The 14,411-nt window shown below is 40.5% G+C and overlaps 1 protein-coding gene across 12 annotated transcripts in view; it reads left to right on the plus strand.

Moving 5' to 3' along the window:
* The window catches only part of LOC139574471 (prominin-1-A-like), a 113,815-nt gene that overhangs the window by 57,639 nt on the left and 41,765 nt on the right, over window positions 1–14,411 (plus strand). For all 12 annotated transcript variants that reach the window (XM_071399083.1, XM_071399078.1, XM_071399090.1 and 9 more), the window contains one exon: window positions 993–1,198. In XM_071399083.1, coding sequence (XP_071255184.1) covers window positions 993–1,198 — 206 coding nt within the window. The remainder of the gene's footprint in view (window positions 1–992; window positions 1,199–14,411) is intronic.

Genomic DNA, 14,411 nt, shown 5'->3' on the forward strand with positions numbered 1-14,411 from the left:
ATAAAATCATCCGTTTCCAGCTACAATAGTCATTTACAACATTAACAATGTCTACACTGTATTTCTGATCTATTTTATTTTAATGGACAAAAATGTGCACAAGAAAACAAGGAAACAAGGAAACAGTGAGCCAAACTTTTGAATGGTAGTATAGATTCAACCAATTTTTTTCTGGAGCTGAATGTCGGGGGGCCAGAACATAATTACAAATCATTTGTATACTGCAATTGACCACAAGATTCCCAAACAGATATAATATTTGACTTAAACATAATAATTTCGAACCTTGCTTTCATTTGTATACACTATAATGCTTGAGAATACTTGGGAAGAGATTTCCAAAATTAAAATCATTTGGAGCTGATTTCCAGGTGTTTTTACAGTCTTTTATGTCCAACAATGAAAATGTATTTGTTTTAGTTTTATTTTGCTCAGAAATCTTGCGGGTGAAATAAAACCACCCTTTGGCCGTCGGTTGGGAAAACCTGGTTTATGGTGTTATTCCTGTTATCGTTTGCATTTTTGCAGCATAGTATGCAAATAGTATCAAAATCACACTGATTCAGAAATGACATACCTACTGGCTTAAAGTGTCACACATTTGGCATTGATTTTGAAGATAATATCTCCACAGACATCAATGTTTGTTTATCCCATGTGTAACTCTGTGTTATTTGTGTCGCACTGCTTTGCTCTATCTTGGCCAGGTCGCAGTTGTAAATGAGAACTTGTTCTCAACTGGCCTACCTGGTTATTAAATAAAGGTGAAAAGAAAATTGGGCCAAATTGCAAAAGCTGTCAAACATGGCCATGGAGTAGCCTACTATGTACTGTATGAAATTACATTTAAGGAAAGTGTCAATGCCAACTGTGGGCTCTCATCATCATTCTGGAATCATCTACTCTTCCCTCTCTACTTGTCCCCCTCTCCTCACTCCCTCTCTCTTCTTCACCCTCTCCCTCCTCCCATCTACTCCTCCTCTTCTCTCCAGGCCATCTACTATGAGACAGGCTTCATGGTGTGTGCCGTGCTCGGCCTGCTCTTCATTGTCCTACTGCCCCTGGTTGGCCTCTTCTTCTGCCTGTGCCGCTGCTGCGAAAACTGCGGCGGCGAGATGCACCAGCGCCAGCGCAAGAACGCTGACTGCCAGCGGGGCCTGCTCACCACACTGCTTTTCGCCACCTCGCTCATCATCACGTGAGTCCACATCCGTTAATATCTTACTTTCATGTATCACCGAGTACGTTTACATGCACACTAGTAATTCGAAATTAAACTGATAATGGAAGTAGGCCGGGTATTGCAATAGTCATGTAAACACCTTACTCCTTACTTATTTTTTATTTTAATCAGCGTAAGGTCATAATCGAAGTAAGCATACGCCGTTTAAAACACATGGTTTTCTGAGCAATCTTTCTACATGTAAACAGCTTAATCAGAGTTTCAGCTGTGTATTTGATCTGTGCATCTACCCTCACCAGCAGCACAAGCCTCCATCTTTAGCGTGAGTGAAGTGAGTTTGGAAAGTATGTATCTTAGAAATTGTTTTCACATACAAATTCTATATGTCCGAACTCAGAATCAAATAGGCTCCCCAAAAATAACATGTGGTAGAAAGTTTATTTTGAATTGCGATTTTCTGCATGTATCTGTGTCCGATCATCAGGTAGCCTGGTTTCAGATGTGTCCATGTAAACAAGATTATTAGGGAAATTGTTATTTTTGCAAAGCATGTAAACATTTAATTTGAGCTATTATATTAATCTGATTATTCACAATAATCCTGTTAATGTGTGCATGTAACCATACTCACTGGTGAAAGTCAACTAAATCTGCAGAAGTGTTCACTTAGTTCTGGTCCCCTTCTGCTTAAAAGCATTGGACCTAAATGGTTTTCAATTGAAAATGTTGTTCAAACAGGCCTTGGATATCATTTTAGGGTGTCTTTGTGCTCCGTCCGGATTATAATCTAGGGAAAACACTGGGTAAATATGAAGGCTACACTAGAAGGTTTGAGCCCGCCTTGGCTACCTCAGTCCTCCTACTATAAATGTAACACAATACAACCACACATTAATCACAGCTTATATCAAGAGACCCCCCTGGAAATCTTCTTCAAAAGGCCAACTACTACGTTTTTTATGATCATTTATAAACAAGGTGGAATGGACATTTTACATAGACACAGTGCCTTCAGAAAGTATTCACACCCCTTTACTTTTTCCACAGTTTGTTGTGCTACAGTCTGAATTAAAATGTATTAAATTTAGATTTTGTGTCATCGGCCTACACATAATACGCCATAATTTTGAAGTGGAATTCTGAATTTAGACATTTTTATAAATGAATTAAAACTGAAAGACTGTAATGTCTTGAGTCAATAAGTATTTAACACCTTTGTTATTGGAAAGTCTAAATAAGTTCAGGATTAAAAATGTGCTTAATAAGTCATAGAAAGTTGAATGGACTCACTCTGTGTGCAATAATAGTGCTTAATATCCCTTTGTCCATGGTGAAGTTATTAACTACACTTCGGATGAGAAGGAAGCCTGTACAGAAAAAAAAATATTACAAAACATGCATCCGGTTTGCCAAAAGGCACTAAAGTAAAACTGCCAAAAATGTGTCTAAGAAATTAACTTTATGTCCTGAATACAAAGCATTATGTTGTGGCAAATCCAACACAACACATCACTGAGTACCACTCTTCACATTTTCAAGCATGGTGGTGGCTGCATCATGGTATGGTATGCTTGTCATCGGCAAGGACTAGGGAGTTTTTTAGGATATAGAGCTAAGCACAGGCAAAATCCTAGAGGAAAATCTGGTTTAGTCTGCTTTCCAAAAGACACTGGGAGACAAATTCACCTTTCAGCAGGACAATAACCTAAAGCACAAGGCTGCACTGGCGTTGCTTACCAAGACGACATTGAATGTTCCTGAGTGGCCTAGTTACGATTTTGACTTAAATCGGCTTGAAAAGCTATGGCAAGACTTGAAATTGGCTGTCCAGCAATGATCATCAACCAACTTGACAGAGCATGAAGAATTGTAAAAATAATAATGTGCAGATATTGTACAATCCAGGGCCCAGGTTCACAAAACACTTCTTACGCAAAAACGTAACAAGCTTCTTAAGAAAAAAAAGAAGAATCTAATTTCATCTTAACTTTTTGCTTAAGGAGAAACATGTAAGTCGCTCTGGATAAGAGCGTCTGCTAAATGACTTAAATGTAATGTAAATGTATAAGAAATAACACAAAAAAAATTTCAATAACCTTTTTGAGGAATAGCAACTTTGCTTCACTTTCTTCTTATGTCTATAGTTAATGGAAAAATGGTAGTTAAGAATACATTTATTCTTAAGAAGGTTTTGTGAATCTGGGCCCAGGTTTGCAAAGCTCTTAAAGACTTACCCAGAAAGACTCACAGCTGTAATAGCTGCCAAAGTTGATTCTAACATGTGTTGACTCAAGGGTGTGGATATAATTCTGTATTTAATTTTCAATACATTTGGAAAAATTTCTAAAAACATGTTTTCACTTTGTCGTTATGGGGTATTGTGTGTAGTTGGGTGAGATATATTTAATACATTTTGAATTCAGGCTGTAACACAACAGAATGGGGAATAAGTCAAGGGGTATTTATACTTTACATAATATGCCTTTTTATAGTGTCTCTATTCAAGAGTCTTTTGACTCAATTAATGCTGTTCCTGCTTCAGTGTTCTCCCTCAGCATCTTTTCCCGAACACAGTACATCACCTACTGACTTGCATCACTTTAGATATCCAGTGGTGATTGTGAGAAACAAATGGTCAAATGTACTTACAGCACATTATTGTCTAGGCAGCAGAAATAGCCATATACAGACGCAATATAGACAGTATCTGTGGCTTGCCTTTGGCTCTACGGTGGAGGAGAGAGGATTCACCAAGCTTCTGTTCTTTGTTTGATGTTCCTGTCTTTATGGCTTTATTGCAGAGAGAGTGCTGCATTATTACAAATTCCAGAGGGGAATCCTAGCTCCACGGAGACAAGTGTCTGAGAGAGAGAAACCACCCAGAGCTCTTATTAAATCTCCCCGGCCACCAGGCGAAGACTCCACAACGATTCTAATGAAGCAATTACACTGGGCACAGGGATGAGGAGACCACCTCTCGAGCTGAGGGACAGGGAGTGTGTTACCCATAGGGCACATGCGTGCGTACAGCGCATACACATAGTACTCACACACACACAAACACACACACACACACAGGGTATTACCAAAAGAGCGCAATCGCTGACAAGGCGTGCAGGCACATTATTAGAGAGGGAGAGAGAGTGTGAGACATAAAATTGACATGGGTGGTGTATTACACTATTTCCAAGAGCTGTTTGATTGAATGTGAAAGTGTATTTTTAAGGTGTAGGCCTATAAAGCTTTCTGGTATGGATTATAGGTTGGTATGCCAAAGATGTCTTCGAAACTTAGGTGTAGCATCACATTGTGGTTTGTAAGGTACACTATAAATACAAACCTATGTGGACACCCCTTCAAATTAGTAGATAAGGGATATTTCAGCCACACCCGTTGCTGACAGGTGTATAAAATCGAGCACACAGCCATGCAATCTCCATAGACAAACATTGGCAGTAGAATGGCCTTACTGAAGAGCTCAGTGACTTTCAACATAGCACCGTCATAGGATGCGACCTTTCCAACAAGTTAGTTTGTAACATGTCTGCCCTGATAGAGCTGCCCCAGTCAACTGTAAGTGCTGTTATTGTGAAATGGAAACGTCTAGGAGCAACAACGGCTCAGCCGCGAAGTGGTAGCCCACAGAAGCTCACGGAACGGGACCGCCGAGTGTAGCGCGTAAAAATTTGTCTGTCCTCGGTTGCAATACTCACTACCGAGTTCCAAACTGCCTCTGGAAGCAACGTCAGCTACTGTTATTTTATCTCGTCGGGAGCTTCATTAAATGGGTTTCCATGGCCGAGCAGCCGCCTACAAGCCTAAGATCACCATGTGCAATGCCAAGTGTCGGCTGGAGTGGTGTAAACCTCGCCGCCATTGGACTCTGGAGAAGTAGAAACACGTTTTCTGGAGTGATGAGTCACGCTTCACCATCTGGCAGTCGTACGAACTAAACTTTGGTGGAGGAAGACTAATGGTCTGGGGCTGTTTTTCATGGTTTGGGCTAGGCCCCTTAGTTCCAGTGAAGGGAGACCTTACAGCATACAATAACATTCTAGACGATTATGTGCTTCCAACTTTGTGGCAAAAGTTTGGGGAAGGCCCTTTCCTGTTTCAGCATGACAAATGACAATGCCCCCGTGAACAAAGCGAGGTCCATACAGAAATGGTTTGTCGAGATTAGTGTGGAAGAACTTGACTGGCCTGCACAGAGCCCTAACCTCAACCCCATCAAACACCATTGGGATGAATTGAAACGCAGACTGCGAGCCAGTCCTAATCACCCAACATCAGTGCCTGACCTCACTAATGATCTTGTGGCTGAATAGAACCAAGTCCCTGCAGCAATGTTCCAACATCTAGTGGAAAGCCTTCCCAGAAGAGTGGAGGCTGTTATAGCAGTAAAGGTGGGACCAACTCCATTTGAATACCCATGATTTTTGGTCATGTAGTGTATGTTTTAGGTACAATGCTCCTATTTGCCTTTAGTTGTATCACTATTATGAGGTTCGACTGGTTCAGATTGTCACGTTCACTGTCTTCAAACTCCCTGTCATAGATGAGCCAAGGCGCAGCGTGCATGTAATTCCACATTTATTTTAATCGTAGTGAAACCTTCACAAAAATAACAGGTAAACAGGAACAAACATGACGCAACCGTGGCGCACACAAACACACACAGAAAATAAACAATTACTCACAACATAGGTGGGAAAAAGGGCTGCCTAAGTATGATTCCCAATCAGAGACAACGATAGACAGCTGCCTCTGGTTGGGAACCACACTCGGCCAAAAGCAAAGAAATAGAAAACATAGAATGCCCACCCAAATCACACCCTGACCTAACCAAATAGAGAAATAAAACGGCTCTCTAAGGTCAGGGCGTGACACAGATATAAAAGATTTGAGGGGACAGTGAGCTCAATGTTTCGTCTAAAGCCACACATCTGACCAGACAGACAGACATTTGAGGGAAAGATGCTAGAGGATGAAGAGGATAGGAAAGCTTGTTCTCTGTGTATTGTCCTCTGTGTATTATCCTCTCTGTACTGTCCTCTGTGTATTATCATCTATGTATTATCATCTGTGTATTATCCTTGTGTACTGTCTGTGTACTGTCCTATCCATTTCATATTTATCTCATGCTTGAAATAGAGCAGCACTGTCAAGCCTTCACCATACATTCTTAATAACTTTGTAAATGTTTGAATTATGTCGTTTCCAATATCAGTTCCAGCCGCCACAACTTTCTAATGAGTTCTGTTATGTCATTGGACGTCATGCCACATGACAGTTCATAGGCTACTGTGCAGAACACAGCAGCAAGCCTTTTGCCTTACATTTTAAATTAATCTATTGTTCAGAATGCAACAGATGTAGATTACAGATTAAAGTTAGGACTACAAAAGAAAAGTATCACTACAAACTATGGTTTTAGTAACCTTTCAGTGTAAAGATGATTATCCGTACTGCAGTAAAAGATATACCCTGTCTCATAATGGACCAATGATGCGATCCACTAATCTATTAATAGACAGTTTCCCCCGTACTATGGGAACAATAGAATAGTCCCAAAAGTGCAGCCTCTAGTATTTGATCATGTATTTGACCCAAGTATCCATCTCTCCCTGTCTAGAAGTATTAACATAGACTGATGTTATCTGATTTGTACAGTATGGGGTGCCTCGTTCTACCTTGTGTGTGCTGATGATGAATCATTGACGAAGTGACCCAATTAATATGTGGAAACAACTTCTCATCACTGCCCTGCTTTCTCCGGGTGCACAGAACACTGTCACTGTGGTGTCACACGCCATGGTGAGCTGAACACACAGACGCAGGCAGACAGACACGCACACTCACACATAGATGCGCGCAAGCACACACATATTTTAATCATTATTTGCGCCCATTCACATATTTGATAGAGTTTCACTTATGAAATATAACATATGGATCGTTCACATGATATGTACAGAGAACAGTATGGCTGTGACACACACTACCTCTCCCTGCTTTTTTGTCAGATGGTTATATTCCTCCACAGCCACCTCTCTCAGCCAACATGGAGATTCTACTACACCGCACCTCGGCAACAGAGCTCCCCAGAAGCCGTTGCCAAGGCACTAAACTCCTGCCGTTAGGCCTTGTTGTCATGGGGGAGTGATATGAAAGAGTGGCACCACTGTACTGTAGCGCTAAGAGCCAAGCACCTGCTTTAACAAGATACAGACAGACGGACAAACAGTACAGACAGGCAAGCAGGCACACAGACAGACAAGACCGACAGGGGAGACAGACGGACAGACAGACAGGGGAGGGCCCAACTTACATCTTAGCGCAGATTGTCATTAAAGCCCAAGCTAATAAGGCTAGGGGTTGAACAGGACCACTGAATGTTCCAAACGGTAACACCCTGGTCACATAAAGGGCTGAACAGGACCACTGTATGTGTTGGAATACAGATGTGTTACCACTGGACTGGAACAAAAGCCTGTACTCACCCAGTAGCTCTCCAGGACAGGAGTTTGAGAGGCTCATTCTAGCCTTATCCCAATCATGAACTAAACTGAGATCAGACAAATATTGAAGCACAGAATATCAGGCTTATCTTGAACTGCAACCGCTTAAGAGTTGGCTTTGACCCACCATTTTTTGGGACACTGCTCTACAGACCTGAAATTAACCTGGGAAAGTGCTCAGACTATTGAAACAACATTTACACAATGAGACCGTTGTATGGAGTTGAGATGTCCCTGAATTAATTTAACAAAATAAGAACCATATTCAAAGTAACTTCAGATCCAGTTAAGCCTAAAAATAAACATCGGACCTAATGTTTACATCTTAGCGCAAATTGTCTTCAAAACCCAAGCTAATAATATCAGGGCCCAAAATGATAAGCCCCAGACAGGTCATCACAGGAGACTGAGGAGAGATATTATTACTGCTATTAAATGATAGTGTATTATGGTGTGATAATGATTATTATAACATCACTAGCTTTTGAACTATTGAACTTTCACACAACTTTCACATCAGCTGTCAGAGCAGCTTACCGATCATTGCACCTGTACATAGCCCATCTGTAAATAGCCCACCCAACTACCTCATCCCCATATTGTTATTTATTTTTTGCTCCTTTGCACCCCAGTATCTCTACTTGCACATTCATCTTCTGCACATCTATCACTCCAGTGTTTAATTGCTAAATTGTAATTATTTCGCCACTATGACCTATTTATTGCCTTACCTCCCTAATCTTACTACATTTGCACACACTGTATATAGACTTTTCTATTGTGTTATTGACTGTACGTTTGTTTATCCCATGTGTAACTCTGTGTTGTTTGTGTCGCACTGCTTTGCTCTATTTTGGCCAGGTCGCAGTTGAAAATGAGAACTTGTTCTCAACTGGCCTACCTGGTTAAATAAAGGTAATATAAAAAAATAATGAGGCAGTCATGTCCTGACAAGTTATAATGGTTTTAAAAGCATTGTTGCTTAATGTTCCCTTGTTTACACTCTCAAGTTGAGGGAATGGAGAAAAATGGATGAGCATTATGGATGATAGAGATATTGTAATGTTATTAAGAAAATACAGATATGATTTGTTTCCTGTGTTTTGCACCCAAGACTGTGACAGTAGCTCTTGGTGGATGGGTAGTTGGACTTGTGATCTTGAAATAGCAGCATTTGTATAGTAGATAAAGACGTTTGAGAAACAGACGCCTCACAAGTCCTCAACTGGCAGCTTCATTAAATAGTACCCACAAAACACCAGTCTCAACATCAACAGTGAAGAGGTGACCACAGGATGCTGGCCTTCTAGGCAGAGTTCCTCTGTCCAGTGTCTATGTTCTTTTGCCCATCTTAATCTTTTCTTTTTATTGGCCAGTCTGAGATATGGCTTTTTATTTGCAACTCTGCCTAGAAGGCCAGCATCCCGGAGTCGCCTCTTCACTGTTGACGTTGAGACTGGTGTTTAGCAGGTACTATTTAATGAAGCTGCCAGTTGAGGACTTGTGAAGCATCTGTTTCGCAAACTAGACACTCTAATGTACTTGTCCTCTTGCTCACTTGTGCACCTGGGCCTCCCACTCTTCCTTCTATTCTGGTTAGAGACAGTTTGCGCTGTTCGGTGAAGGGAGTAGTACACAGCGTTGTACGAGATCTTCAGTTTCTCAGAACAAGAAATAGACTGACAAGTTTCAGAAGAAAGGTCTTTGTTTCTGGCCATTTTGAGCCTGTAATCGAACCCACAAATGCTGATGCTCCAGATACTCAACTAGTCTAAAGAAGGCCAGTTGTATTGCTTCTTTAATCAGAAGAACAGTTTTCAGCTGTGCTAACATAATTGCAAAAGGGTTTTCTAATGATCAATTAGCCTTTAAAATGATAAACTTGGATTAGCTAACACAACCTGCCATTGGAACACAGGAGTGATGGTTGCTGATAATGGGCACCGTTTCCAGCTACAATAGTCATTTACAACGTTAACAATGTCTACACTGTATTTCTGATCAATTTGATGTTATTTTAATGGACACATTTTTTTTGCTTTTCTTTCAAAAACAAGGACATTTCTAAGTTATCCCAAACTTTTGAACGGTACTGTATGTGGCAGGAATTTCCTAACGTGAATGTATTAGGCCTGCATGTTTGCCTGTATGTGTGGTTGCGTGCGGCTATACTGGGCTCTGGCTGGCCCAGTGAATGACCATCGACCACATCACAGTGACACCAGTCCTCCGCTTGACTAGGAGGGACTTCTCACTGGAGAGAGGGAACCTTAGGGACCGTGTGTGTGTGTGGTGTGTGTGTGTGTGTGTGTGTGTGTGTGTGTGTGTGTGTGTGTGTGTGTGTGTGTGTGTGTGTGTGTGTGTGTGTGTGTGTGTGTGTGTGTGTGTGTGTGTGTGTGTGTGTGTGTGTGTGTGTGTGTGCTTTCTCTTATGAAAAGAGACATTTCACACTAAATGCACCGTACACTATCTGGTTGTCAGCACACTGCATGTTTCAGAACAGTGCACTAGTTATTACATTACAATCCACCGATCTATCCCTACGGTAGCTACATGCTGTGATTTCTGATCTAATTTACAGTGCTATTGGAATTACAGCAATATAGTTATGTCTTGGGCTTTGTAAGTTAGATAGCTAACTTATTCTTTATGTTTTATAATACAGTCTTAAAGAGACAGTGTGTATTTGTGGCTTTTCTATAAACACAATTCCCAACCCTTTCATGCACACAGAGGATCTGCTCCATTGAAATAGAATCTTGGATTCTAACATGTGGTGTTGGTAGTGTTAACCCCATTGTAACATGTGGTGTGAGTGATGGTCACCCCACTGTAACCTGTGGTGTTAATAGTGTTAACCCTATTGTAACATGTGGTGTCAGTAGTGTTTAACCCTATTGTAACATGTGGTGTCAGTAGGGTTCACCCCATTGTCATATGTGTAGTCAGTAGTGTTAACCCTATTGTAATATGTGCTGTTGGTAGTGTTAAGCCTATTGTAACATGGTGTAGGTGGTGTTAACCCCATTGTAACATGTGGTGTCAGTAGTGTTAACCCTATTGTAACATGTGGTGTTGGTAGTGTTAAGTAACCCTATTGTAACATGTGGTGTCAGTAGGGTTCACCCCATTGTCATATGTGTAGTCAGTAGTGTTAACCCTATTGTAATATGTGCTGTTGGTAGTGTTACGCCTATTGTAACATGGTGTAGGTGGTGTCAGTAGTGTTAACCCCATTGTAACATGTGGTGTCAGTAATGTTAACCCAATTGTAACATGTGGTGTTGGTAGTGTTAAGTAACCCTATTGTAATATGGTGTTGGTAGTGTTAAGTAACCCTATTGTAATATGGTGTTGGTAGAGTTAAGTAACCCCATTGTAACGTGTGCTGTCAGTAGTGTTAACCCTATTGTAGCATGTGGTCTTGGTAGTGTTAACCCCATTGTAACATGTGGTGTTCACCCCGTTGTCCCATGTGGTGTTAATAGTGTTAACCCTATTGTAGGTGGTGTAGGTGGTGTTAACCCCATTGCAACATGGTGTTAGTAGTGTTAACCCCATTGTAACATGGGGTGTTTAAGCACCAGCTGTCAGAGCAGCTCACAGATCACTGCACCTGTACATAGCCAATCTGTAAATAGCCCATTAAACTACCTCATCATCATATTGTTATTTATTTTCTTTATTTTGTTCCTTTGCACCCCAGTACCGCTACTTGCGCACTCATCTTCTGCACATCTATCACCCCAGTGTTTAATTTGCCATACTGTAATAATTTTGCCACTATAGCCTATTTATTGCCTCACCCCCCTTATCCTACCTCATTTGCACACACTGTATATAGACTTTCTCTATTGTATTATTGACTGTATGTTTGTTTATTCCGTGTGTAACTCTGTTGTTGTTTGTGTCGCACTGCTTTGCTTTATCTTGGCCAGGTTGCAGTTGTAAATGAGAACTTGTTCTCAACTAGCCTACCTGGTTAAATAAAGGTTAAATAAAAAAAATAAAAAAATTGTAACATGTGGTGTCAGTAGTGTTAACCCTATTGTAACATGTGGTGTCTGTAGTGTTCACCCCATTGTCCTATGTGGTGTCAGTAGTGTTCACCCCATTGTAACATGTGGTGTCAGTAGTGTTAAGTAACACCATTGTAACATGCGGTGTCAGTAGTGTTAACGCCATTGTAACGTGGTGTCATTAGTGTTAACGCCATTGTAAAGATGTGGTGTCGGCAGTGTTAACCCCATTATACCATGCGGTGTCAGTAGTGTTAATCTCATTGTAACATGTGGTGTAGGTAGAGTTTTAAAAAAAACAACAACACAGAGTTACACATAAACAAACGTACGGTCAATAACACAATAGAAAAATCGATGTACAGTGTGTGCAAATGTAGAAGAGTAGGGAGGTAGGCAATAAATAGGCCATGGAGGCGAAATAATTACAATTTAGCATTAACACTGGAGTGATAGATGTGCAACCCTAATTTAACATGTGCTGTTGGTAGTGTTAAGTAACACCAATGTTACATGTAGTGTTAACCCTATTATATCATGTGGTATCAGTAGTGTTAACCTTATTGTAACGTGTGGTGTCAGTTGTGTTAAGTAGCCTCATTGTAACATGTGGTATTGGTAGTGTTAACCCTATTGTAACATGTGGTGTCGGCAGTGTTAACACCATTGTTTCAAGAAGTCTTTACTTTACTTTTGCTTGTGTGTTGTCCATTAGACTTACCGATAGAGAAGACGCATGACCAAGCTAAGCTAGCAGCTGCTATTGTATGTCTGCACAAAATTAGCTTTGTTAAGCTGGGGATAATAACCTAATAAGGACTAAGTAAATAGTCTGGTCACCCCATGTCCACACTAAAGCCCCTTTTCACTATGATAGTAAGACAGTATTAGAGAACCATAGGTGCTTATGACAAGTCTGGTAAGTAATGCATTATGATGGTACCAATATGCAATAGTGGATTTGTAATTAGGACAGGAGTTGATACAACTCTTATACAACCTTGAGCAACCAACCACCAAGGATACTTGGTATGGAGTCATGGATGCTAGCATTGGTGTCAGTCTTGCAGTCTAAGACTATATATCAAGGCCTGAAATGCCCATTGTCTTTCATTATACAGTATGACTACCCAGGGTCCTTGTAGGGTAAGGAATGTGATGCTTCCTGTAGGTGCACTGCACACACACACACACACACACACACATACCTATTTTACTGTGTACTTTACTTTGTGTTAGGTGCTCTGAACTGACAATGTGTCCTTACATGACACGACACTAGGGGGCTAAATTGCATGTTGCAGTGTGAAAGCTTTTTAGCTACCATAACACTGAATTATGTATTCACTAGCTGATTAATTCTTTATTGAAGATGTTGCTGAGCTGCGCTCAGGTTTTGAGTGTGACCTTTTGTTATTTTCGAAATTGGAATTCCAAAGTAATGTGCTCAAAAGTAAAGAATAAATGTTTTGTAAATGAATATAGTTGATATAATTCAGGGGTAGGCAACTAGATACAGCTACGGGCTGATTTATATCGGAACGGATGTTCGGGGGTGTACACTACAAAATTGACCACAACTAAGCCCAAAAAGAGAATGTATTTGAAAATAACCATCATTTCACACCTTGATTACATTGAGACATGATCACATATCTCTTTTTTTCATTTGTGGAAATACTTGGGAACAGATTTCCTGAATTAACACATTTTAAACTGAATTCCTGGTGATCAAAATAGTTTTTAGTCCGCGGGCCGCCTGTAGCCCGGCCCCTGATATAATTTGTAGTGTGGGTATGTGTGTGAGTGCTTGTTGCCTTTATATATAGTTGTCTGTAGTGATAATAGTGACATACTGTGCCATTCACGATGTAATTTTATTAATCTCCATTAATCATAAAACCTCTTGCCTAGTAGATAGTTTACTAGCTCATGAAGTATAGCACCACTTTATACAGGTCCTTCATACAGTAAAGTGTATTTTAATGAAAACAAAATGGATAATGCTATTAAAGGTTAAATCATTTTGAAAGATGATAGCAGTCACTCAGCCCAGTTCTGTGGTATGTAGGGCAGGCTGTGTGTGTCTCTAAACCAGTAGTATCCATTCATATTAGAGGTCGACCGATTATGATTTTTCAACGCCGATACCGATTATTGGAAGACCAAACAAGCCGATACCGATTAATCGGCCGATTTTTTTATTTTTTTTGTAATAATAACAATTACAACAATACTGAATGAACACTTATTTTAACTTAATATAATACATCAATAAAATCAATTTAGCCTCAAATAAGTGAGTCTTCAATATTCCCTGGTAAGAAGTTTTAGGTTGTAGTTATTATAGGAATTATAAGACTATTTCCCTCTATACAATGTGTATTTCATTAACCTTTGACTATTGGATGTTCTTATAGGCACTTTAGTATTGCCAGTGTAACAGTATAGCTTCCGTCCCTCTCCTCGCTCCTCCCTGGGCTCGAACCAGGAACACAACGACAACAGCCACCCTCGAAGCAGCGTTACCAATGCAGAGCAAGGGAAACAACCACAGGCTCAGAGCGAGTGACGTTTGAAACGCTATTAGCGCGCGTTAAATAGCCAGCCATTTCACTTCGGTTACACCAGCCTCATCTCGGGAGTTGATAGGCTTGAAGTCATAAACAGCGCAATGCTTGACGCACA

Source organism: Salvelinus alpinus, chromosome 4 (genome assembly GCF_045679555.1).
Source record: "Salvelinus alpinus chromosome 4, SLU_Salpinus.1, whole genome shotgun sequence".
NCBI lineage: Eukaryota > Metazoa > Chordata > Actinopteri > Salmoniformes > Salmonidae > Salvelinus > Salvelinus alpinus.